Source organism: Eumetopias jubatus, unplaced genomic scaffold (assembly GCF_037043125.1).
Source record: "Eumetopias jubatus isolate StellerSeaLion01/CBP00866 unplaced genomic scaffold, mEumJub1_p1.0 scaffold_9, whole genome shotgun sequence".
Taxonomy (NCBI): domain Eukaryota; kingdom Metazoa; phylum Chordata; class Mammalia; order Carnivora; family Otariidae; genus Eumetopias; species Eumetopias jubatus.
Window position 1 is genome coordinate 84,379,765 of NW_028274815.1, and position 25,440 is coordinate 84,405,204.

General features: G+C 49.6%; 1 protein-coding gene across 3 annotated transcripts in view; it reads right to left on the reverse strand.

Moving 5' to 3' along the window:
- Nucleotides 1–4,091: 4,091 nt before the first annotated feature.
- FHL2 (four and a half LIM domains 2) overlaps nucleotides 4,092–25,440 on the reverse strand; it is a 66,270-nt gene continuing 44,921 nt past the window's right edge. For all 3 annotated transcript variants that reach the window (XM_028104090.2, XM_028104088.2, XM_028104089.2), the window contains exons 3-6: nucleotides 17,621–17,795; nucleotides 10,390–10,559; nucleotides 8,170–8,356; nucleotides 4,092–4,536 (exon numbers count right to left, since the gene is read on the reverse strand). In XM_028104090.2, the coding sequence (XP_027959891.1) occupies nucleotides 4,385–4,536; nucleotides 8,170–8,356; nucleotides 10,390–10,559; nucleotides 17,621–17,795 (684 nt within the window). In that variant the 3' untranslated portion in view covers nucleotides 4,092–4,384. The remainder of the gene's footprint in view (nucleotides 4,537–8,169; nucleotides 8,357–10,389; nucleotides 10,560–17,620; nucleotides 17,796–25,440) is intronic.

Sequence of the window (25,440 nt, forward strand, 5' to 3'; positions counted from 1 at the left end):
CCCCAACAGGTGACTGCCTCATAAGGAAAACTTTTTGCTTTGGATTACTTCAGTGACTGGATTTTTATGGTTTGGGCCGAAGGCAGACTAGTTAATTAAGAGTTTTACAGTATGCAATATGTAAATTTTGTAATACAATAAAGTAATACAATATGAAATATTACTGTGAAGTTTAAGTATATAATTCTAATAAAGATATAATTTGTTCTACAAGGTGGTTATGCATTTTTAAATCAAAGCTCCAAGGTATTAAAATTGGAGGTAAAATCAACATAAGTCTAGATTTTGTAGACTATGTGACAAAGGAGAGGAATTAACAATGTTTATAGTTAGGTTTTTTTTATACTAAACAGTAGAGAAAAAAGCTGGCTCTGCCTTTTTAAAATGTAAGGAACAATTCTGCTGGAAAAACCACATGCTGTATAAATGAATAGGCATGGCTGTGTTCCATTAAAACATTGTTTAAGAAAACAGGCAGTGGGCAGAATTTAGCCATGGACCATAGTTCGCCAATCATAATACAGAACATTTCCAGCATTCCAGAGGCTTCTCTCACGTCCCTTCCCAGTCAGAGGTTACCACTATTCTGACTTCTGTCTCTATAGTTTGGTTTTACCTGCTGACACCTGTATTATGCACCTCTATGAACATTTTATTTCACGATTTAATATCAAGTCTTGCTTAATAAAAAGGATTATAGAGCCAGTCAGAAATACCTGCAGTGTCATGATTCCCAACTGATAGAGAGCTGAGTAGTGTGGGGCTGGGGACAGACCCAGATTTTGTGTGTGGTTGGACTCAAACTTCAAACTCTCTCCTCCAAGTCTGTCCAGGTTCTTGGATGTGTTTTCTTTTTTTTTTCTAAGATTTTATTTATTTATTAGAGAGTGCAAGTGGGCACGAGCGGGGGCTGGGCAAAGGGAGAGGGAAAAGCGGGTTCCGTTGAGCGGGCCTCAATCCCAGGACCCTGGGATCATGACCCGAGCTGAAGGCAGTTACTTAACCGACTGAGCCACCCAAGTGCCCCTTGGATGTGTTTTTAGATTAAAAATTTTTCATCAAATTTGGGGAAGTTTTCAGCCATTCTTAAAGTATTTTTTCTGTCCCTTTTCTCTCTCCTTCTGATGCTCCTATTCATTATACATATGTTGGTTCACTTAAGGCTATCTCATATTGCTCTGAAGTTAATTTTTCCCATTTTTCAAATTTCATAATCTCTGTTGGTCTATATTCAAGTTCACGGATTTTTTTTTTTTTCTTCTCTCAACTCAAATGTATGATCCCCTCCAGTGAATTTTCCATTTTGGTGATTATACTTTTCAATTCCAGAATTTCCATTTGATATTTTTATAGCACTTAACTCTTTATTGGTGTTCTCTGTTTGGTGAACATTGCTGTCATACATGTTTAATTCTTTGAACATGTTTATATGTTTGGCCAGTGTTTGGTTAGAGGGTCTGCTTAAGCACTTTGAGCTAATGAGACTTCTGCTCTCTGCTGATGATCTGTGTGTGGCGTAGAGAATGCTTTCAAATCCACTCCATGTCCCACTCTCTTTGCTCCTGAGTGGGTGTGACCCAGTCCATGCCCACAGTCTCCTGGACCCCCAGTGATAAATGGGATCCCAGGACGGCTCTTCCTAGCTGTCTCTTTCCCTGGCTCTCTGTTAAACTTCTGGCTGGTCTGCCATTTTTGCCTTTTGCTGCCCGTATCACATAGCTAGCAGCCCCCTCTCAACTGCTTGCCACCAAAATCTCCATTGTTTTTGACAATCTCCCTAGGCACAGATTCCTCCATTCTTGGTACCAAATAGTCCCTTCCTGCAGAGCTGCTGAGCTACTAGTTCACGGAGCTGCCACTCCCACCCACACCTTGGGTCTGGACAGCGTCCTGCTTCTCCTGGAGCAACACTCCTCTGCGAGTAAGTGCTCGATAGGGAAGGCTGGTATTCTTAGCAGAATGTGCCAACATCATCCTAATAAATGTCTTCACACAGTCCTATTCGTAGGAGCATGGTAGCCTCTGGTCTTCTCAGATTGCCCCTTTTAATGTGGAACCTCCACCCTATGGGTAGGCTGCAACAGGAGTGATCAGAGCCCCAGGATTTTCAGTCATGCCTGGGGCACAGCCCTGGACCCTAGTAGGAGCCCTTACCTTCTTAGAGTAGAGCTTCTGTCACGTGAAACTGGGGGTGGGCGTGGGGGTGGGGTGGATCAGTCCATGGCTCAAGTGCCATAGACTCTCACTCTTCTTATTAACATGTAGATTTCCCTGAATGTTTCTCCATTTGCCACACACCTTTAGGGTAATTTTCTAAGATTGGAAGGTATTTATTTGGTATGTGTACACACGCACACACACAGTTTTCCCAGTTAAATGGTTGTCACACTGGGAAGACAGTCACTGAGCTCTGCACACCACCATCCTGACGTCCCCCCCCCCCCACTTTGTCCTTTGAGCCTTGGCTGGGCTGCTTGGGGTCTAGCCTCTGCATGTGTGGTTCACTTGTCAGCCAGAGATGGATAGGGTTTTCATACAAAGAACTTGGGGTTCTTTTCCCATACCATTTTCCCTCTTAACTTTCCAGATGTTGTTTGTCCCAAGCTCTGGCCTCTGGTTCTTCAAGCCAGTTAAGACTGCACGTTTTCTAACAGTTTTAGCTCCCCTTTTGGGGCCTGGCCTTGGGTAAAAGCCATAAAAATGGGAAACCTACCCATTGCCGTTTCCTTCTTCAAGTGTCCACTCCCCTCCCAACTATTCCTGCCTTGGATCATGCCCCAGTGTTTTCAAAAGTCTTAAAAATATTTTGTCCAGAAGATTACTAGAGTCCAATAGGAGCTACTTACTAGAAGTGGAACTCCCCCCTTCCATTAATTTAAGGTCAGGTGCCTCCGGTGTATCTGTGGTTCTAATAAGGAACAGGTAAGGTGTTCCACAATGACATTTCCAAAGCTTTTGCCTTTTTGTTTTGAATTTTGTTATTTTCACTTTAAAAAGCACACCTGCAAGAATGCTTTCACTAAAACATGACGTAGGAGAAGGCAAGACAACTACTGAGCCATGGAGTTCTCTGAAGGCCTGTCTCAGACATCGTCAGACAATTCTCACGTGGTCCAGCACTCAGATGAGGAAACTGACTTCACACATGCTCAGCATGGCTGGGACTTGATTTCCACCAGATTTTTCTGTTGCACGGCCTATTGTTTTATGGTACTGCACTGTCTTAGAAAACTAAGGACACAAGTCACTACTGTTAGCATTCTTAAAAGGGAAATATGCAATGCCCTAGCTCATAAATTGGCTCAGTGCTTTCCAATTGTATAGCGTGCTTTCACGGATGGTTTTACAACTGCCAAACCGGGAGTTCAGATCTTTATAGCTGGGAGTCTCTCTCTCTCTCTCCTCTCCTTTCAGAAACACTGGAGGCTTCCAAAGCATGCCCTAAATTGCTAGGGTATCGGGAATACACATATGAGCAAGAGGTCATCTCTGGGCTCGAGGTGCTTGTGTCCTTTTGTGATCCTTCACTTTATGGACGAGAAAGCAGGTCAGGGTAGGTTAGGGACCCGTGGCAATGGGAAAGCACCGAGCTCTGCTAAGAAAAGCGACCCCCAAACTGTTTTCACTGTCATTAGTTCATATTCTGCTGCTCATATTCTAGAGTTTCTGTTACTGCATCCAATGCAGAGCATTAAATTCTGAAAGAGTGTTTGGGAGAGAGGAACACAGAGAAGGGAGCCAGGAAGAGGTTGTGGTGCTGACTGAAGGCTTTCTTTGAAATGAAAGGTGTGATGGATCCCCGTGAATGCTGCCCCAGCCCGTCTGAACTTGCACTTCATACAGTGATCAGTGGAACATAAAGTGCTTTATACCACCATGCTCAGAATCTCGATGTTTAATCATTATTTCACACGCTGTGTGTGGCCAAGGATTTTGTTCTGGATAACTTTATTGTAAGCTATATGATCTTGCTCTAGATCTTACATGACAGGAAGCTACACAGTTGTAAATGCCCACTCTTCATTATCTCCTGTAGTTTGGAAAACTCAATTTCGTGACATGTTAATTGCACTTAAAAATTAAATACGCAGTGAAAGAAAGATACATGTATAAAGATGTCATTCAAAAGGACTTTTACACTTGGATTTGCCTTGCTCGATTACAAAAATTCAAGACCATCTTCCCCCCGAGGGTTTACAGAAGGGTTTCCTCCTTCCCTGGGACTGAGCTAGTACAAAGGATTAAAGGGTTTAAACAAACGTGACTATCACTGAGAAGCACAAGAGGAAAGTCTCAAGGTGGCGGGTGGAGACCAGACACAGTACTGCCTGGTGGAGAAAGAGTGTGTCTAAATCCGTGCGCGTCACAAGCAGCTGTGTGGGCTTCAGATGTCTTTCCCGCAGTCAGGGCACAGGATGTCATCTCTTTCTGTGAGGAAGCCTCGCCCCACCAGCGAGAGGGAGCACTTCTTACAGTTAAAACAGTCGTTATGCCACTGCCGTTCCTCAAAGGAGATGTACTTCGTGCCACCAAGTCCTGTTAACAGAGAAGAAAGAACACCGGGGTGGAGAGAGAAAGGGAACATTGCTGGTAGAACGCCCCCAGGACCAATGAAGGAATTCTGCTTTGAGCCATTTCAAAGCTGGATTGTGTAGTCTGGAGAGTGTGAGTTTCTAATGGCTGGGTGCTGGCGATCCACCTGTAAATCAGACACCCTGCACACCCCTGAGGAGCTTGTAAGGGTCAGCAGGAACAGCCATATAAACTAGCTCCGAAACGACATGATCAGTGCTCTAATTATGGAGGGGTGATGGTGTCTGTTTGTTCCACGAGAATGAAACTCCAGGAGATATGGAGCTGACTTCTCATTCCTGCACTGGCTGCCTCATGTCTGCTGCTCAAGTGTTTTGTGATTTAATCAATGAGGTGCTGAAGGGAGGCAAGAGGAAACTACGAATTTGCTCTGGAATGGCCAGGAAAGGCCTCACAAAAGAAATGGCCCGTGGATGTGGGGGGTGGACATTCTTGCAGAGCGAATATCATGAGATAAGGTATAGAAGCATGGACTTAGGTGTGAGAGGGGGAAGGTGGGCTGCTAAGGTGGGTGGGAGCGCATGGTGGTGTGTGGGAGCGCATGACGGTGTGTGGGAGCGCATGATGGTGTGTGGGCAGTAGAGAAGACCATCTCAGATTTTAAACAAGAAAAGTAGTAACTCAGTTTGGTGCTTGACTCTTGCCTGATGACTAATTCTCATCAAATGTTTAAGGTACACTGGCCTTCTATAACAATATGGTTGCTTGGTCCTGCCACTGAGCCACCAGAAATCAATTGGAATACACAGGGTTATTCAGAGTTGTGATCGATTCTGGTGAAATCTGGATCAATGAATTCCAGTTACAAAGAGTTCTTTCCAGAAATAATGGTTCAATCTACCACAGTAAAAAGAAAGCAACCATACTGACCGCTCCATTTATAACAGCTTGAAGTCTCAGGCTAGCCTGATTAGTCTGTAACACACCAAATAGCTAGATCCTTCTGTAACAGAATTGGCTAGGCTGACGTGGGGCCTTAAGTCTTTCACCTGGGGGAGACCTGCAAGCTAGTCCCCCTCAGCTAGTTAGAGACTGGAGCAGTGCAAGTTCAGTGCTCCTTCCAGTGCCACCTTAGCCCTGCGGCAGGTGGGGTATGCACTGGCAGAGCTTTTCGGCTCTCTTTTCCTGAATATCCCACAGCTGTAAAAGCAGAGCTACACCGAATGTCCAACGCCACTAAAACACTGTCTTTTACGAATCCGGGGACTCCTAAGGGCTGTGATCACATAGCTCCTGCGCTGGCTGTGAGGCAGCACCAAGCCAATGATTTAAGCCCGTGGGTCTCAAACTTTCCTGCAGACTTGAATCACCTGGGAAGCTTTTCAAGCTTCATCAATCACCCAGGTCGTAGCCCCTACCAATTAAATCGTGACCCAGGCAGCAGTAATTCTTTAAGCTTCCCAGGTGTTTTGAATATGTAGCCAAGTTTGAAAACCAGAGATTTAGGCAACACTTGATTTAGGGGCAGGGACTGCAAAAAGGTAGTTGTTTTTCTTCTCAGCATTGAGAAAACTGAAAAGCCGAGAAGCGGCTGGGATGCCCCAGCATTTTTGCCATTCCATGTTTCTCCTTTCTCTCACCTTTGATAAGTGCTGCTGCTACATTGGAGACCTGGGGCCAGGAGGAGCACTGGCTGGGGGAGGATGAAGGATGTTAGTGGGAGGTGCTGTGTCGGGTGCCGTCCCAGGGGACCGCCTCCTTTTAGAAACTCCACTGTTTCCTTGAAATGCCAACCAACGGGGCAAGTCACAGAAATGAGAGCCAAAAACAACCCAAGGAGGACAAATCCTCCTAAAGGTGAGAGGCATACACAGTCAACTAGTGTTATTTGAGGTTTATAGCCAACAGCCCCAGAACTCCAACCTGAACAGAGCTCATCTAACAGGTGCATTTACTCCGTGAGACACCTCACAGCCTGCCTCTGCTTAGGAACACAGACAGCATGTCCGCACCGCCCCTTGGGAGCCACTTTCAGCAGCAAAACTCCCAACAAAAGGCACAAAAATGCAAACAACATGGCACTAAACAGACCACGAAGAGGACCCTTGGTTATAAGATGAGAACTGAAATGAGGAGGCAGAGGGTTCCCCTGCCTCACCTCTGCTGGGAGCGTATGCATCAGACAACTCAAATGTTGCGCCAATCTGTGAGTGTCTAGGAATGACCATGAAAGCAACTCGAGTGTTGATTTTGGAGTTACAAATAAATGTTAGTGAGTGGGCAGATTTGCAGATCTGGACTCTGAGTACGGAGGACTGACTGTATTTATGTGTGAATTTTGCATCACAGCACACAGAATGCTGGGAAGTAGAACTTCAGATTCATTTACAAAAATCACTTAAATTTTGCTAAAGAGAAAGTGCTAAGTAAGGATCTATTAAAAATCCAATCTAAAGTCACAATCTCATGTAATTGTTTGGGGATTTGGCTACAAGTACATTTTAGCTGCAATTTCAAAATTCCTCTGTAAGTTCCAGAACATTAGTCTCTGTGTTTCAGAGAAGTAACTCTCCTCTTTTGGAGGAAAGTGTCCACTGTTTTCCTCAGGTTGTGTTCTTTTCTTTAGTGCTACCATGGGAATAACAACACATTTCTGATACTTTACATTTAAAAGTGCTTTTATCTAGATTATATTGCTTTATAAAGTTTAACATTATAAACATTTACTTCCATAGACGTTACCGTGAAAACAGCATTCAAGATTGATATGTTAGGGGAGAAGACTGCATTTGTTCCCTCTGAATGATTCCAATCTGGTATATAAATGGCTGGAATCGGGTTAACAGAAAAATTTAAATGCTGTGGTGCTTTTCTTTATATTTTAATTTCATATGGAATTATGAGCTCTGGATTACACATGAAAGGGTGATTTTGGTGACCTGGGGCTTCCTACATCGGGCAAGTTGGCTGAGGTAGGTGCACCCAGTTCTAGACCCGAGGAAAAAGCAAGTCAGGGCCAAGCACACAGAGGTTGTAGAATGCGTGTGCGCTTACACTGCAGTGCTACACGGGGATGCCATTTGGCCTGGCTGCCGTGCTTCTATTACACGTGTCCGCCATCTGCCATTGACAGGGATCAGTCACCTGAATGTGGCAGAGCTGGGAATCCCACATCCCGCTACTTTGCCTGTGTCCTTATGGAACTCTCTTTTCCCTCCAGCCCAGTCACGGATTTGTGTGATGCATGGTGCACGTTTACAGGCCTGGAGTCTGACCAGCCATCTATCTTCCACACTCAGTTTCTTGGCATGTCTAATAGTTTCGTGCAATGCCAGTCTGCAGCCAACCAGACTTTGGGCTCTCGCTCTGCCTGCACCTTTGCGGGATAAGAAAGAACCACCTAGAATGTTGCCCTCTGCCCTTGTGTAGCTATGGCCTTGTGGTCGGCAAGTCCCTCTAAGATGCTAGGGAGCACCTTTATTCTTTTTTTTAAAGATTTATTCATTTTGAGAGAGAGGGACTCTCAAGCTGGCTCCACACTGAGGGTGGCGCCCCACACGGGGCTGGATCTCACAACCATGAGATCCCCAAACCAAAGAGCCAAAAGCAAGAGCCAGGAACCATGGGCACGCTCACCGCTGATGGGGTTGGTGCAGCCAGCACACTTCTTGGCATACAGGTCGCAGAAGCAGCTCAGGCAGTAGGCAAACTCCTCCCGGGACGTGAAGCGCTGGCCCGACAGCGGCTTCTTGCAGGCAGTGCACACGAAGCACTCCCGGTGCCAGGGCTGCTCGCGGTACGTGACGCCCCCGGTGGTGATGGGCTGCAGGAGGCAAGGGGGCCGTGGTCAGCGTCCCAAGGCGCGGCGGGCTCTGCATGGCGCGAGAACCCCCACCCCCCAGCACCCGCTGCTGTGTGTTGGAAAAGGCTCGGAGAAAGGGCCTGGGCGCCTCTGGTCCTCACAGAAGGCACCGTGCCGAGCCACCAGCGGCACGGCTTTGCAGGGCGCGGGTCGGCGTCTGCGCGCACTTCTTCTCATAAACACAGCCTGGTACGGTCAGTGGGTTTTCTCTTAGGATTTCCTGACTCACGTTTTCTTTGCTCTAGCTTACTTTATTGTAAGAAGCCAGCACAGGATACAGAGAACCTACCATGTACGTGCGCATCGATTATTTATGCCATCAGCGAGGCTTCTGCTCCACAGGCGGCTCTTAGTAGGTACGTTTTTGGGGAGTCAAAAGTTCCACGTGGATTTTCAACTGCACAGGGGGGTTAGTACCCTCTAGCCCCCGTGTTTTTCAAGGGTCAACTGTATAAATGCCCTTACATAATATAGACCTTATTTCCATTTTACAGGTGAGTAAACTGAGACCCAGAGAAATGAAGGGACTCGCCTAAGAATTCATAGCTAAAAACAAAGCAGGTGCCGGGGTTCAGGACTCTTTCTATTGTATATTCTTTTCACTAAACCGTAAAGCATTAATGATCATCCTATAAATTTCCGCCTTGGAACAGAATGTATGCGACATATATTTGGTCGCAAGGTATCTGTGTGGATACAGAAGGTGTGTGTAGTAAGAGGTTTGCTCTGCCTGGCATACACGCCTTGTCCTCCCTGCGTCTGGATTCCATGTCCCCCATCCTCACCCCCATCACCCGGCTAGCTCAGACCTGCTCCTGGGTGGTACTTTCTCAGAGCATCCCTCCCTAAACGCCAGCCTGGCTCCCACTCCTCAGATTAGTTCAGATCATCCCCATATACACTCCGCTAAGGCTCTGTTCTCAAAAACACACTTGTCGATAAGCACTTAAAGGTTGCCATTGGAGTGCATTTCCCCCCAGACCCTAGTAGCCCCGAGGGCCTCCTTCACTGAGGGGTGGGGGGTGGGGAATGGATGTTTCTGGCATGGATGCTTTTATGTGCCCAATGAACACACACAAGGGCTTCCCAGAGGATGCACTACCTTCACCCGCAAGCAAACAGAGTGGCGATAAGGTAGGGAGGAACATAGTGGAAGAAAAGCAAATGACGTGTACTTTTCTTGGATCTTGATGAGAAGGAGCAAACCAAACAGAGAGGGAGTGAGCAGAGAAGAGGCTTCCTGATACGAACGTAGGAATGAGCAGTTCATCCAAGGAGGCAGGGATACACAGTAGATAAACAGTATAATCTTACAAGCGGGAATGGGGAGAAGTGGAATTTAAATCCTAGTTAGTACTACTCTGCCTTCTGAAGAGATGCCGGCAGGATGGGCACTGGAGGCCCCGCTGGCCCCCACAGACCCAACAGCAGAGTCCCTAATAGGGCCCGAGCCAAACAGGGTGCACAATCACTCTACAACGGGCTCCTTTTCCCTCTTTAACCCAACGGCCGAGATAGGATGGCACCGGACCCAGTGGGCAAGTGCAAAACTAGTGACCTGGGCCCTGTCCACGGGGCACAACTTGCCTTCGCTTCTCACTGCCTCCCCCCCCCCCCCCCGTCAGGTTTCCTGTTCACTGATGGAGGGCAGTGTAACAGGACCGCTTTGAGGTATAAGGTTTCCTCCTCTTTAACATTACGTCATAAACAGGAGCAAATATTTGGCCATGTTCTAGAAGGAGGGAGGGCCACAGGATTTTATGTCCGGTCACAGGGGCGCTCGTGTTGTGGGAGGAAGGCCTGGAGCAGGGGTCCGTCCCGTGGATAAATGCGCACGTGCACGTGAGAATTTGGGGGTGGAGGGCCAGCCCAGCAGACTCCTGTGCCCTTTAGGTACGGCAGGTGCCGTCCCTTGGGGGAAGGAGGGCTGGAGCCAAGGGCTGTGGAGGCAAATGGGCTGGAACGGACAAAGTCCACGGGAGGATGAGAGCTACCTTTTGACACTGAACACACTGCAGGGCGTACTGTTTCTCATAGCAGGGCACGCAGAAGTTCTGGCTGTCTTTCGGGATGAAGCTCCTGGTGCCGATGGGCTGCCGGCAGCGGCGGCAGACGAAGCAGGTCTCGTGCCAGCTACTGTCCTGGTACTCCATCTTGCGGGTACCTGTCATGAGAGTCAAGAAGCGGCAAAGGGCAGAGCCGGTGACAAGACTGGCCCGGAGGCCCCGCAGTCCACATCGAGAACCTAGCCCCCGCTAGTTTTGTCACTACAGCAAGTCACGTTAGCCCTCAAAGGCTCGCCTCGGAACGGGCCCGTGTTGGAGAGAGCAGGGACTCCGTCTTTTTGGGTTCGCGGCTGCACACCCAGCTCCCAGGACAGTCTCTGTGCGTGCTCAGTATATATTTGTCCGTAGGGTGGTTATGAACATGAAGTGGAAAAAGTATTTGTTTCTGTCTCTCAGTACTGCAAAACAGAAAGAGAATTCTGGCAGAGCTCAGACCAGTCCTGACGGAGTGGGAGTTCCAGAGCACCAATGGCCTGTTAACGAACACCCTTCTGTTTGGCAACGGGATAGAATTCAGTGGGGCGTACATGAACCTAGAGCCTCAAGCCTGAATCTGAGAGGAGCCTCCACAGCCCTCACTTTATGTGACCCGCCGTGGAAACCAAGCTGTGATGTGTCTTAGGCCTATCATTAAAAGTGGTATCTGAGTGCTGTCATTAAAAGCTACAAGTAGGGGCGCCTGGGTGGCTCAGATGGTTAAGTGTCTGCCTTCAGCTCAGGTCCTAATCCCAGGGTCCTGGGGTCGAGCCCCGGGTCGGGCTCCCTGCTCAGCAGACAGTCTGCTTCTCCCTCTCCCTCTGCCCCTCTCCCCCTCTCCCCTGCTCGTGCTCTCTCTCTAATAAGTAAATAAAATCTTAAAAAAAAAATAAAAGCCACATGTTCCTCAAGTAGATCAAGAAGTCCTAGAGAGCGGAAATGCTGTCTGGTTTGCCCCCTACCCCCCACCACCAGGCTGGAGTCACAGTACTCAGTATTTGTTGATGTTTTCCCATACTCTTCCAAGAGAATAAAAGTATGTGTATTTACAGAAAGAGATGGTTCAAGACAGATGGATATGCAAGCCCCCTTTGCATGCAGCCCAAGGTAAGTTTGGGGCAGGGGGGAAGGAGGGTAAGGAGTGAATAAAAGGAAAGTGCTCCCAATACTTGAGCTAGCTCTGGGCCGGGCATACCGCCTGCGACCTGCTTGCGGTCTGCACTACCCCGAGTTACAATCGGGGTTTTCCTGGAGCATAGCCACCCCTGTTCCCTCACTTCAAATGCCTACGGTTGCTTTCACACTACGATGGCAGAAATGAGTCGTTGAGACAGAAACCGTGACCTTTGAGGCCCCAAATATTTGTCTGGTTCTTTCTGGAACCATGTTAGCCAACTGTGGGCTCACTGAAAGTCTGGGGCTGAGGCCTGAAGGACGCAGCGGTGAGATGTCCCAGCGGGATGAGGGCAGGGGGTTAGGCAGTGAGCTGGGGCGGCGGCTTTGAACCAGGGTGGTGGCTGACAGCCAAACACAGGCGTCTAGAAACTCGCCTCTAGCTTAAGTCCAAAAAGATCATAGGGTCAACATGACAGGCTAAGAGCTGCATTTTGGCTGCTTGCAAGGTTGACAAAGAAATGTCCACCTCTCGAGAAATTAGGGTATGTGCAGAGAATCGTTGCAAGATTATTTTATTCACTGTCACTTTAGGGTCACTTTTGAAGCTTCCTGTGTTTCCAAGCCAGGACATTTGGGCACCACCTCCCATAGAGTATGTACAATACTCAGGGTGTGCGTAGGTGCTGGAAGCTGGGGAGGTGATGTGGGGGGGCATTCATGGTGGGGCACATAACGATCTTCAAGGCTGTGGAGTCCAGTCGTGGGGTGATGAACCCCGATACAAGGAGAATTACACTGAGCAACGGAATTTCAGGTAAAAATAGTGGAAGAATTGTGATCTAAATCTGGAATGATTTTCTTTGTCTCCAGGGGTTTATCTTCCCACATGTATTTTTGCCACTTGCTCTTTTAATCTCTGACCTTCCCCTGATGAAGCAGCTCAAAAACCAAAGGATCTTGTCAATGAACAGGGGGCAGCTGTGTTCGCACTAGAGACGGCAAGCAAGACCGCGTGAGTGCATTCCCGGCGTGGTGGGGAATACGGTCTTCTACCAACACCAATCTCAGACAATTGTCTCCTCTCTAGTCGGGAACCCGGCGGCGGGCACTTGCAGCCCAGAGGGGTGGTGGGCGCACATTCTGGGAGGCACCGCACATCTGGGAGGCACGGCTCCCAGCAGCCTCCAGGGCCCGCAGAGTTTAATCCTACAACACTACCAGCAGGTGGCAGCAGAGTGCGCAGCTCCCCCCGCGGCTGGGCATACAGGGTCCTGACCAGGGGTGTCTTTCTGATTCAAACAAGTGAGGAAGCAGCAACAGTGGTGAAGGGTTAGTTCCCATGAGCCTGCTCAGAGGAAGTAGTGCACCTGCAAGAAGCCTCTGCGAACAGAGGCTCAGCGTGTGGTAGCTGAGAAGCCGGGAGCCCTAGCCCTGTGGCTTGTGGAGGGCTCTGGTTTCCTGACTACTTCCGGGGACTTTTGTCAGGTTTGGGACCAGTGGGCGAGTTTGTCAGTTGGCACAAGCCTCCTGTTTTGTATACCTAAGTTCACTGCCACAGCCAAGCTGATGACCCGCACCCCCATTCGTCCATTCATCGTGATTTCGTGGTAGCACTTCTGTGTGTGTGTGTGTGTGTGTGTGTGTGTGTGTGTGTGTGGCAGTTTTAAGTTATTAGTTTTTAAAATCAGTCTTTTTTTTAAATAGAGAATCTGTTTTTCTTTAAAGATTTTATTTATTTATTAGAGAGAGAGAATGAGAGAGAGCACGAGAGGGAAGAGGGTCAGAGGGAGAAGCAGACTCCCTGCTGAGCAGGGAGCCCGATGTGGGACTCGATCCCGGGACTTCAGGATCATGACCTGAGCCGAAGGCAGTCGCTTAACCAACTGAGCCACCCAGGCGCCCCTAAAATCAGTACTTTTTAATGGAAACAACTTGACCAAAAATCTGTCACAGAATTTCGAGACCCATTAAAACAAAAGTTTAATGAGGAAAAAAAAAATCAGACCAAAGAAAGGCAGTACTAGGATTCAGCACTTTTTCTTTTCTTTCCCATCCCTTCCTCCCCCACCACCCCCCCCCGCCCCTCCTCTCTCTCTCTCTCTCAATCTGTCTCACCGGGCTTCTTCTAGACACTCTGCCTTGGGCACGGAGCGCATGTCCTCTGCCAGAAGTGCCCTTTTGGGACTTCTGCATCGGGTGAAACCCAGCTCATCCCTCAAGCCTGCTCAAACGGGACCTCCCCGGGGTCCCTTCCCGACGCTGCTGCCCTGGGCCCGCGCCTCCATCACGGCGGGGATGAGCCAGGCTTCCCTAGTGAGGGCTCGGTGAGGGGCGGTGGCCGGTGACAAGTCAGAGCCAGAAAACAGGAAGGCTGAAACCCCAACCTATCAGTTTCTAGGTTTTCCCTGAGAACTGCTGGTTCAGGGAAGGAGCGCCACTGTGAGGGGGAAGCCTGGACAGACACTACAGTGAAAAAATGACATTTGCAGGGCTGCTTTTGAATTTAAAGTGACTCAGACTGGCAAGGGTGGGGGCGGGGTGGCCAAGGCTCCCCCAGCTCCAAGTGGCTACGCTCACACGGCTACTGCGCAGCAAAGAGGGAGCCCACCCCCGCCAGCCTGCTGGCCCCGCGTCCAATGCACTTGGACTACACCAAGCTGTTGAAATGGACATGATGCCGACGCTGCTGTTTGGTCCTCCTTCTAGGGAGGCTGTAGCACCGCATTCCGTGAAGGTTTGTCTTGTGTGGCCTGTTATCCCACCTTCTGAATTAACCACCATCCATACCCGCCAGCTCCTGGTCCACCTTCTCTCACCTAGTTGAGAAGGCAGATCGAAGCTCTGAGACCAGAGCACTGGACAAGGTCCTAATCCTGGCCAGGCCACTGACTGTAGCCAGGGGCCCGCCACCGAAACTTCTGGTCTCTTTGCTGCTGAGACAAGATAGGTGAACTTCAAGGTCATTTAAGCGTAAAACTGTCAGTGCTCTCAGAATTTCGTGGTGTGTGATTTGGCTGCTTCTCATTACAAGTGCCTGAGCTGGGCGGGGGCGGGGGGGGCGCTCTTCAGCACCCACACGGTGCACTATCCGAACAGTAAACTCCCGCAGCTGTCTGAAGGGCCCGCGGCCAGGCCCGCAGGTGCAGATGCCAGGTATATGCGTGACCTCCCACTGCACCCCAGAGCTCTAGCGTGGCGGGAGCCTGTTCCCACCTGGTCCTCCAGGTCTGCTGAGGAGGGCAGGGGGATGCAGACGGGCCGGCAGGAGTTCCTTGCAAAAGGCCAGAGCACTGCTGAGGGGGAGCAAACGAGCAAACAAGCAAAACCAAACAAAAGGCAGTGAGCAAGAAGAAAGTGGGCCTCAAGAGCCCGCTGTAGGGGAGCAGGGGTCTCTGGCAGCCTGGGACCCAGGGAAGTGTGGAAGGGGATGGAGAGAGTCGGCTATGAGGCAGAACAGAAACTCCCTTGGGCTCTTGTCATGAAAACCCAGTAAAGATTTAATTTGCTTTTAATTAATTTCGTGGTTCTCACTGTGTCGGGACTACTCTGTCTCCGTGGGTGACTCCCTGTGGCACAGGACCAGGGGTCAAGCCTGGCTTTCTGTGGGCTTTGGTTTTAATTTCACGGCCCCCACGCTGGGCCCTTGTCCCCCATCTGCAATGCTGACGCAACTCTGTAAGAGGCCTTGGTCTGCGGGTTTTGTTCCTTGTTATAGTGCGGAGTCAGCTATCTTCAAGATGTATTAAGCAGCGAAATGTAGCAGCAATAAGAAGTCATCTTACTGAAGGCCTTATTATGCCCTTGCCTTTTTAAAACGTATTCTTTCTTATCCAATATAGCTCCCTAAAATAACACTTCCCACATGTCAGTCTCTCGCTCAAAAACTTCAGTATCTCTTCACTGCCAAAAACAAAGCAAACCAAAAATAAAAGGAAAACTCCGGGCTACGGCAAGCAGTCTTCCACTAAAGGGTCTGGCTCTAAATGACCATGGGACCCCTAATTCCCGTCACACTTAAGCGTGAACCCAGCTACTGTGTGAAATACCGTGACCCAGCCGGCTACGGGGGTTTTTAAAAATTGACATTCGATCTGTTGATGCAAGCAGCTCAAAACCCTCAACCCCAGTTCATCTGACACATCTTATCACAGCATTCAGGAATATGGTGAATTTTTAAACATCACTTTTAAGGGAGCTTTGTGTTTGCTTCTATTTATTAAGGTGCAGTCCTCAACTCATTTTTTCCCTGATTTAATTTTTTTAAAGGTTTATTTATTTCAGAGAGAGAGCACACATGTGTGCACAGGAAGGGGCAGAGGGAGAGAGAAAGAGAAACTCCAGCAGATTTCTCGTTGAGTTTGGAGCCTGGCACAGGGCTCAACCCCACGACCCCGAGACCATAACCTGAGCCCAAACCAAGAATCAGACGCTAAACCAACTGCACCACCCAGGTGCCCTTGATTTTATTTTTTTAGAGAGAGAGTGTGCACGTGCACGCGTGGGGGAGGGGCGGAAGGTGAGGGAGACAGAGAATCTCAAGCAGGCTCCATGCCCAGTGTGGAGCCCCACATGGGGCTCGATCTCACCACCCTGAGATCATGACCTGAGCCCAAATCCAGAGTCAGATGCTCAACCGACTGAGCCACTCAGGCTCCCCCAGACCTCAACTCCTTTAAAACTATACTTAAACGCTTAACATACTTCATATCCCTTTTAAAAACCTCAACCAATAAACCAAACTTCAAGTCCTTAAGTGATTGTTGAAACGAATTAAGCTTGTGAATATGACGAAATGTAAGATACCCTGAACATCACAACAGGTGATAAATTAAGGAAATTCTCATTTGAAATCACAAGCCTCAATCACGTGCACTTTAATTTACTCTTTACACCACTTTTTTTAAACCTTCACACCTACTTCGTCAGATTGAACACATTATTACTGTGCATTAGATTTCTTCCTATGTCTGCCCTTAATTCTAAACCTCCCTGGGATGAAGGATGCTTCCACGCTGCATCCTCAGCGGCTGTCTTGAAGGTGGGCACCCTCCTGGGCGATGGGTGCATCGGCCAGCTGGGTCGGAGCTTCTCGGCAGCTGGAAGGCCGGGCCTGACTGGCGCCCCTCCTGCCACCCTGAGCCTGATTCGGAAGAAGCTCTGCCAACGCCTGCCGACGGGGGGCCTCGGGGCCGCTTCTCTCCAAACCCTCCATTTACTCACAGCAGGCTGGGTCCCAGCCATGTGACTGGATTCCAGGGGACTGGCAGCTGCTTCATGCGAGGCTGCCTTCTGTGAGGGCCACCCCCCCGGCAGACGTGCACGGCACAGAGTTCTCCCCTGCGTTCCTAGGACTCTCTGGTAGGGACGCCAACTTTAAGACGTCCCACGTGGCCCAGAGACTAAAAAATTACCTACAACTCAGACTGAACCAGGAGTCCGTATTTTCATTTGCTGACTCCGGCAAATCTACCCTCTGGTACGATTTACTGGCCACGCAGACAACAGGGACCCTGGGTCGTCCGTGGCCTGTGAGCCAGATGCAGCCGAAATGCATACCTTTCACTGGCCCACGGTCCAAATCTCAGGCTCTTCTCCTGGTGATTACTCTCCTTGCCCTCATTTCTGGATGTGCCTAGCAAGACTTTTTTGAATGCCATATTTAAAAATTCTATATACTTTTGTTCACTCAGTGTTTTAAAAATAAGAGCTTCCTCTCTCCCACAAAACAGAACCAACTTTGCCCAAGAAACAAGGGACACCATCCCATCCTCCCCCATACCAGCAAGTCACCTTATTACTCGTCTTAACACTTGACCCAGCTGTGATCAAGTCTGGGTCTGTTGAGAATGAACGTCTGTCTAGGACACGGAGTCCAGGAGGACAAGGGACGGGGTGTGCCTCTCCCCTCACGACTCCTTAACCCCCCGGTTCCCAGCCCAGCGCCGGCCGCGCAGCGGGCACAATGCCCATTGCTGAAATAGCCCATCGAGCACGGATTCAGCAAGTGGAAGGGAAGAAAAGCGCAAGCGTGCTCTGTGGCGCCGCGGGGGGAAGGGCGCATCCTGACCTGGCATGATGGTCTTCTTGCATTCCTGGCACTTGGACGAGTACTCGTGGGAGTAGCAGCCTGTGCACAGCAGCTGGTCCTCCTTGGCAGCGAAGGGCTTGTCCACCAGCGAGCTCTTGCACCGTGAGCAGTGGAAACAGGCCTCATGCCAGTGTCGGTCCTTGTAGGACAAGTCCTGCAGACCCAGAGCATGCGTCACAGTGAGTGGGTCGGGGCGGGGGCCGCAGCTGCTGTGCCTGACCCACAGCCCAGGGGAGTCCTACACATCCCGGGGCAGACAGGGAGCAGAGTGGGGCCGGGGCCTGTGGGCGTGCCTGGACCGTGACCTTGCTGGTGAAATGAGGAGGGCTGGGCTGCTTTCCTCTGGCTGCATTTTGGAGCGACCATTTAGATGGGGGGGGGGGTGTGTGTGTGTGTGTGTCTGTGTGTGAGAAAGAGATGTTTTCCGAAAACACATGGGTTTCCCTTAGGTGTGACCTGTAAGGAAGAGGAACACAGAACATGCAATTCGTTACTGCTTTTCATTGGCAACAGGTGAGAGAGAAACAGAGCACAGGGCTCAGAGCACAGGGCATTTCAGAGAGGACAGGGACAGGGCTCTGGTTTCAGCTGGAGGGAAGGGGTCAGGAGAGACTTCTGGTGTGGACAGTCCCTGGACAGCAGGGAGGTGGGCAGAGGGGCCGGAGAGGGACTTTTCAGGCAGAGACAGAGCATGAGCACAGCAGAGGTGTGAGAGAGAGGGGTCCCTGGCAGAGGTGTGGTCAGGCAGGAGGGACAGCCCAGGGCCTGGCGGGGGAATCCAAGTCCAGGCTGGGGCGGGAGGGAGGAGGTTAAGATGATCCTGAAGGCAGCAGAGAGGGCATGAACTATTGAAATGGGAGGGGAGAAAAAACACCCGTGCCTGACCGGTTATTTTGACAAATGAAACAAAGTAGAAACTGCTATAATTTGAGTTAGTGATTATATAGACAAACTCATCATAAACTGTGAAGCCTGTGGTTTTCAGGAAGAAATCATTATTTTTCTCTTTCTGGGACACCAATCATGATATTCATTGCCAGGTTGTGAGTTCGGGCACCGCGCAGCCCTGCAAGGTAAGCATTATTACGGAAGCTCAGTAGCGTGCCCACAGTCACACGCGGGCACGCACATAGCTGAGCCAAGCAAGGTTCAAGCTCATGTCCCCTCTGATTCAGAAGCTATTTGCAGTGAGCTATTCCAGGTAAACTCCTGGTCGAGCCTGCGTTACTCTTTGCTTTCAAAAACTGTACCCTTGATGAGATCTGTACATATCCACTGAAAACATTCAGAAATAATGCCACATTTTGTACGTAAATGAATGCAGCTCAGCACTGTCTTTGTTGAGACTGAATAAAGTCAAACAAGCCATGAAAGCCCTGTCAGATAAGAAGGGGTGTCAGCCTCATTTAAGAAGAGTTGGGAGTTTTTGATCATGATCAGTGTGATAATGGAATCAGAATAAATGCATTTAACATTTTTTTTTGTTATGGAAAACAGTATTGGCAGTTCCTCAAAAACTTAAAAATCAGATTACCATAGGATCCAGCAATTCCACATCTGGATATATGCAAAAAGAATCGAAGGCAGGAATTTGTATACCTGTGTCCATAGCAGCATTATCCACCAGCACCAAAAAAAGTGGAAGCAACCCAAGTGTCCATCAACGGATGCACGGATAAGAAAAATGTGGTATGGGGCGCCTGGGTGGCTCAGGCACTAAGCGTCTGCCTTCGGCTCAGGTCATGATCCCAGGGTCCTGGAACCGAGTCCCTCATCAGAGTCCCTGCTCAGCAGGAAGCCTGTTTCTCCCTCTCCCACTCCCCCTGCTTGTGTTCCCTCTCTCGCTGTGTCTCTCTGTCAAATAAATAAATAAAATCTTAAAAAAAAAAAGAAAAATCTGGTATGTACACACAAGGGAATATTATGCAGCCTCAAAAAGGAAAGGAAATTCTGACACGTGCTACAATGTGCAGGAGCCCTGAGGACATTACGCTCAGTGAAATAAGCCAGATGCAAAAGGACAAATACTGTATGAGTTCACTTGGACGAGGGTACCTAGTGGTCCAATGCAGAGACAGGAAGTAGAGTGGTGGGAGCCAGAGGCTGGGGGAGGGGGACGGGGAATTAGTATTTCCCGGGGACAGAGTCTCAAATTTTGCAAGATGAAGAGTCCGGGAGGTTGGCCGCCCAACAATGTGAATGCATGTGGCGCTACTGACCTGCACTCTTCGAAAGGGCGAAGATGGTATATTTCAGCTTATGTGTATTTCAGTGCAACTAAAAAACTAGGTTTTGACTATTACACAGCAGGTGGAAAAACCTTTGCAGATGTTAGGTGGGTGCCCTCTGTGCAGACCAGACACCTCGGCAGGACTGCCCCTGTGGAAAAGCTGCAAGCATTTTCCATGCTCCATGACTCGCCCAAAGCCTGGCTGAGAAGAGAAGCCCAGGGAGGGCTTGAGGACCAAGGGGAGGCAGTCCCAGGCCTCGCACTGCATGTGGGCTCTGCCCAGGACATCGGCATCGACAGACGGGCTACACAGCGTGTTAGTGAGACAAGAAGGAAAGGAAATACGGGTTCAAGGAAACTTGACTTCCCGGGCTGATCTTCAAAAAACTGAGGGAGAAACCTCTACGGGTGACATCATGACAGCAAAGCCAAGACGTCACCATGGTCTCCACCCTGCTTAGCGAGGCCCCAGATGGGAGGAAGGAATGGCGGAGTGGTCGGCATGCATGGACAGCCACAGAAAAGCTCGTTTCAATGTTCTCATGGGTCGGAAGCACCACAGACACCCATTCTTCCTCCAGTGAACCTGAGTGCACGGCAGCTACAGGTTAAGCTGGTGTGCTGGCAGTCACGACACCAGAATGTGCTCCTCCCTGCTCGGGGTACCAGCCACGTGGCTTCACTAGACCTCAGGCATCAACGTGAGCCCTCCGGACCTTCCGAAGCCCAGGGCCCAGCCCGTCACACCTCTGCGCCCCAGCCCACATCGGGCCTGGCCCTGGAAGGCCCTGCCCGGCTCTCCGACTGGCAGAACCCTGCTCAGCTGTAAGGCCCAGCCCGCATGCCACCTGCTCTGAGAGCTGCCCCGGCTGGAGGGGGGGGGGGTCATCGCCCGCCCCCAGCGAGCCCACCGCAGCCACGCGCCTGTGTCAACAGCTTTCTCAAAATCCTGCATGGAAAGCCTTATCTAACTCATTCCGCTATCAGGTTTCCCTGTAATTCTTTCTTGGGCTCCCAGCTTGTGCTCTCTTTGGAAGTCGGAGTTAAGCTAATAAATTCATGTCCCAGCTTCCTCTTGGACTCACTTCTTAAGAAAGCCCACAATAGAGAGGAAGTGAGAAAAGACTTTATGGCAAGAGGACGGTAACTAAACCCTGCCAGTTCGGCTTTCTGAGGGCACGCCGAGGCTTCTGGCCAAGATGACATTCTCCTCTGAGTCTCGGCGTGGGGCAGGATTTTAGGCACAGGAGTCCCCGAAGCTGAGAGGTGGGCTGGCAACTACCCACCCAAAGGCCCCGAGGCTATTACAGCAGACCACACCTGCGTGCCTGGCCCCGAGCTTCACGTCACACTGAATCCTTCTCCCAAAATCTTGGTACCTGGAGGCCCTTCTCCTTTCTTGCGTGCACAGCTCCAGAGAGATGGTTAGTTTTCGTTCTTAGGACCAACTAGTGCATCTAGCTTAATTCTGTTATGTATCGAGTACACCGCGCGGTCCCCAAAGGCCACAGTTTCAATGCTGGAGGTACAAGTTTAAGAAGTATAGACTCACTGACATTGAAGAACCTCAAAATGTCCTTGAAACATCGTGGTTTTAAAGTCCTCTAGAGGGAGTGAAGGAGAAGGAAAGAGAAAGAGAGAGAGAAAGAAAGGATAGCTCTTTTACACATCCCAGAAAACATACCAAGGCTAATTTTGTGCTCATGGAAATGTCATAAATTGCAGTAAAATGTTGATAAACAATGTAAGATTAGGCCCGAACACTTCCTTTCAGATCTCATTATTTTTCCACTTCAGAAACATTCCTAATATGGGAAAACCTTGTTGCCTGGCTCCGAACTTGCCCTCACTGAGACTCCAGCTGAGCCAGGGGGACAAGCAGGTGGCTGACGGGACCTTCGAGCCCTCGGCTAGCTGAAGATGGCCCAGGGGCGGCGGCGGGGGTGGGGGGTGGGGGGTGGGCAGCAGGGCTGCTCAGACTGAGGCTGGTGCTGGGGCCACCCCTCCTGGGCTGGGGGAAGTTCAGATGTGAATTTCCCAAACCCACTCCTCCTCAAATCCCCGCGATTTCACTTGATAAATAGATTCTCAGAGCCCTTCACACTCTGCACTTTGAACAGATATCCGATGCTTTGAGACTGCCAGGGTATCATGTTTTCAACCTCATGTTCCTTCAAATACTTAAGAACAAAGGTCCCAAAGAATGGATGGTGGCAGAAAAGACACCGCTCGCTCTGTGGCGCCCCGTCTCAGGTGTCCCAAACGTGGTAACTCACCTTAATTCCCTCGACAGTCGCGAGGCAGGCCACCCCCGTTCCAGACGTGGAAACAGAGACTTATAGGCGACATAAATGTCTCCACGCCTCAGCTGACAGAAGGTGGACCCAGGCATGTGTGGCTCGAGGCCCACCTTGGCAGGGGGAGGTGTCGCTGCTGAGTGTGGCGTGCCCCCCTTTTTTTTCTCAGGGCCTGAGAAGTCCTTCCTGCGTGACCCACTTGGTAGGCCTCGTTCCCAGCTCTGAGGATCCTGCTGCCTTCATTTCCCTCTAGAAACAGATTTTTTCTCTTACGGGAGGATGTGCACATAAATAGACATATTTTCAGTGCTCATTACAAACACTGCAGACAAATTACTTGGAAACTCTAAAAAGACGCTTCACTCACTAAGCACTTAAAAATCACCTCCACAAATAAAAAAGTGCGGGGTGTGGGAGTTGGACTGTGAGGACGGGTCTCGAACGTGTCTGAAATAGTAGCCTTTCCCACAACGGCCCAGAGGTGGGGCGGGGGAGGCCTGAGTCCTGCCCGAGGGCAGGACCCACAGGTGTTTCCAATCGGACCTCATGCCTCCTAAACCGGCCATCGGCCGTGGTCAGGAGGCTTCTAGAAGTATAGCAGAGACAGCTAGATTTCACGTGTTGGGGTAAGAGCCTCTGCCTCCCCTTTCAGTCCCCTGGCTGTTTTCAGTCCAAGGACCCCAGAGATTTTCTGATCCTTGAGAACTTTACAGACGTTTGCTGAGAAACTTACAGTTTGGTGGGTGGGCTTGTGCCAAACTGATTATCATTTCGATGTTTCCCACTTAATTACTCAGAAGCTGGAAAGTATGTTCTAGAAACACACTGAGCTAGCGATATTTCCCACTTAATTACTCAGAAGCTGGAAAGTATGTTCTAGAAACACACTGAGCTAGCCATGCAGCCCAGAGTTTGTTCAAGTCCCTGATTTGTGAAGTGCACAGTAGTAGCAGCTGTCTTGAGTTAGGGGCCCCACCTACATTTTCCTTAGTTTCTTGATTTTTTTGAAGCCCAGAACAGAAGTAGAGCCATCCAAAAATATCTGTCATCGGGCCAAAAATTTTCTTTGCTAGTATCCACAGACGTCCAAGAAAAATTTCAGGAACAGGGTAATGTTAGAGGAGCATGAAAGTTTATTTGCATTACCTGTTCTCACCTATTCCACTGGTCCTAAAATGAATGATTTCTCCCCTTTGAGAGCACATCATCTCCCCAGAGTAACTAAACAGAAATAGCAAATACAACTAAGTACATAGAAACGTTTTCAAACCTATGTGAGCTAACTACCGAAACAGGTCCTGAAGTCCCAACTATATCACATAAAAGTCAATACCCGCAAAATGAGCCTGATTCCCACTGGCGTGCCAAGATTTTAAGTCTATACACACTCATGTGTCCTTCAGAGGAGAAGCTGCGTGGGGCTCCTGGTGCCTCTATTTTAAGCCCAGGGAAGGGCCACCAGATCTGCCAGCTCAAGTGGTTCTATCGAGTGCCCCACCTGCCAGGACTTTGGGCTTTACTTCCTGAAATAACAGGAATGTTTTTCCTATCATTGCTTCCTCCCCAAAGTCAATGACATAATGACTTCTGACAGTCAAGCAAACCATTCCAAATATACAAGAGCCCCAAAGAGCCAAGGCGAACTTCAAGGAAGCATCCCTTTTCCTTCCACAATGCAGAAAGCCACATGGCATAACTCCACGTATAGTAACACGTGAATCGGGGTTGAAAAGTTCAACATGATTAATGCCTAGCTTTGTAGCAGTCTTGTTGATTTTGGCCCCGTTTGGGGGATTCTTGTTTATCTGCTCATCAAGTGTGTGCCAAAGGGTAACTAGTTTTAAGGGTCTTTGCACTAAATCGTATTGTAGAAATGAGAAGGGACTGCTCTTTTGTTTTTACTTTAGCCACCGGTCAAGGATGACTAGCCCCAAATATCCAAAACGTGTCCTCTAAACCAGGGTTATTCTTTGTGCAAATAATATCTGAGCTTTTCACCTACTTAAGCCCATTCCAGGTTAAATTTTTAAAAGAGATCACTTTTTTCCCCTCTGTCTCTTGGTTCTTCTTCAAACCAGACATTTTTATTGATGTTCCCATAATGCAAACTGACCTAGAGGGAGGGCGAAGCTCCCAGGGGGTGTGTGGAGGGAACGTGTTGCAGAAAGAATAGGGAAGTAGTCAAATGGAGTTTATGAGACCACTGGCTGCTATTCGGAATGCTGAGGCTTGGGATCCACCTGCGGTAATAACTTCATCACGTTGGCACCTGTTTTATCTGCATTTCATAAAGGGGAAGATGCGCACAGAGGGGTCAAGTAATCAGCGCAAGCTTACACAGCTAGTGAGACACAGAGCCAGGACTAGAACCGGGCAGTTTGGGGTCAGAGCATTTATGCCTGGCCTCAGAAATAAAGGAACAGGGACGAAGAGCCTTCTAAGAACCCACGAGGGACAGTGAGACCTACATCAGACAGCGCTAGAGACCGGACAGTATCTCGCTTTTTAGACAAGCCAGATCAGCCACTTTTTGCTCAGGGCAGCCCCACCTCCGCACATTCTGAAGTTTACGTAGGACTGCAGCTGCTCGGGTTCTTTTAGGCAGGGCTCTCTGATTCCGTGGCCAAAAGTTATGTGGCTGTGGCCTGGTTTTAAGTGGCCCAGGCTGCAGAGCCTTTGTCTCTGCTTGGGGCCAAGGCTGCCCTCCACACAGGATGGAAGTTATGACCCAACTGTCACCAAATACCCAGCAGCAGAAACTGACGGTGCGGCCCTCCACTTCCGGCCCTTCCTGGGAATGATGTGACAGAGGAAAGAAAACGTCACACCCGCGTGCTGGCTGGGTCACAACTGCCCGATGCAGGCACGGCCTAACCCGGTCGGGCAGCAGCTACGTACAGATGTTCATGACCACGAAGAGAGCGGCAAAGGGATACCAAGATGCCCCGAATCGCCTTGAAGTCCATTCAGCTGGGGATTCCTTTGGAGCTCCCCAAGGGACCCCAGTGTGTACCAATTCTGTGGCTCCAAGGAGGGCAGCCCCTTAAAGTCTTATCAAGTGTGTCTTAGCAACTGGTTAGCAGGTGAAGATATCAGAGATCTTAGCAACATGGGCGCACCTCCAGGTGGACTTCTGGGTGGTCCACGTTGGACTAAGATGTGCTGAGAAGCGCAGGCCAGGGTCCTCAGCACTCAACCCCGGCCAGTCAGCACGAATGGCCCGCAGCCTCCTCTGAATCTGTTGTTGCCATCCACAGAGGGAAAGCTGGTCC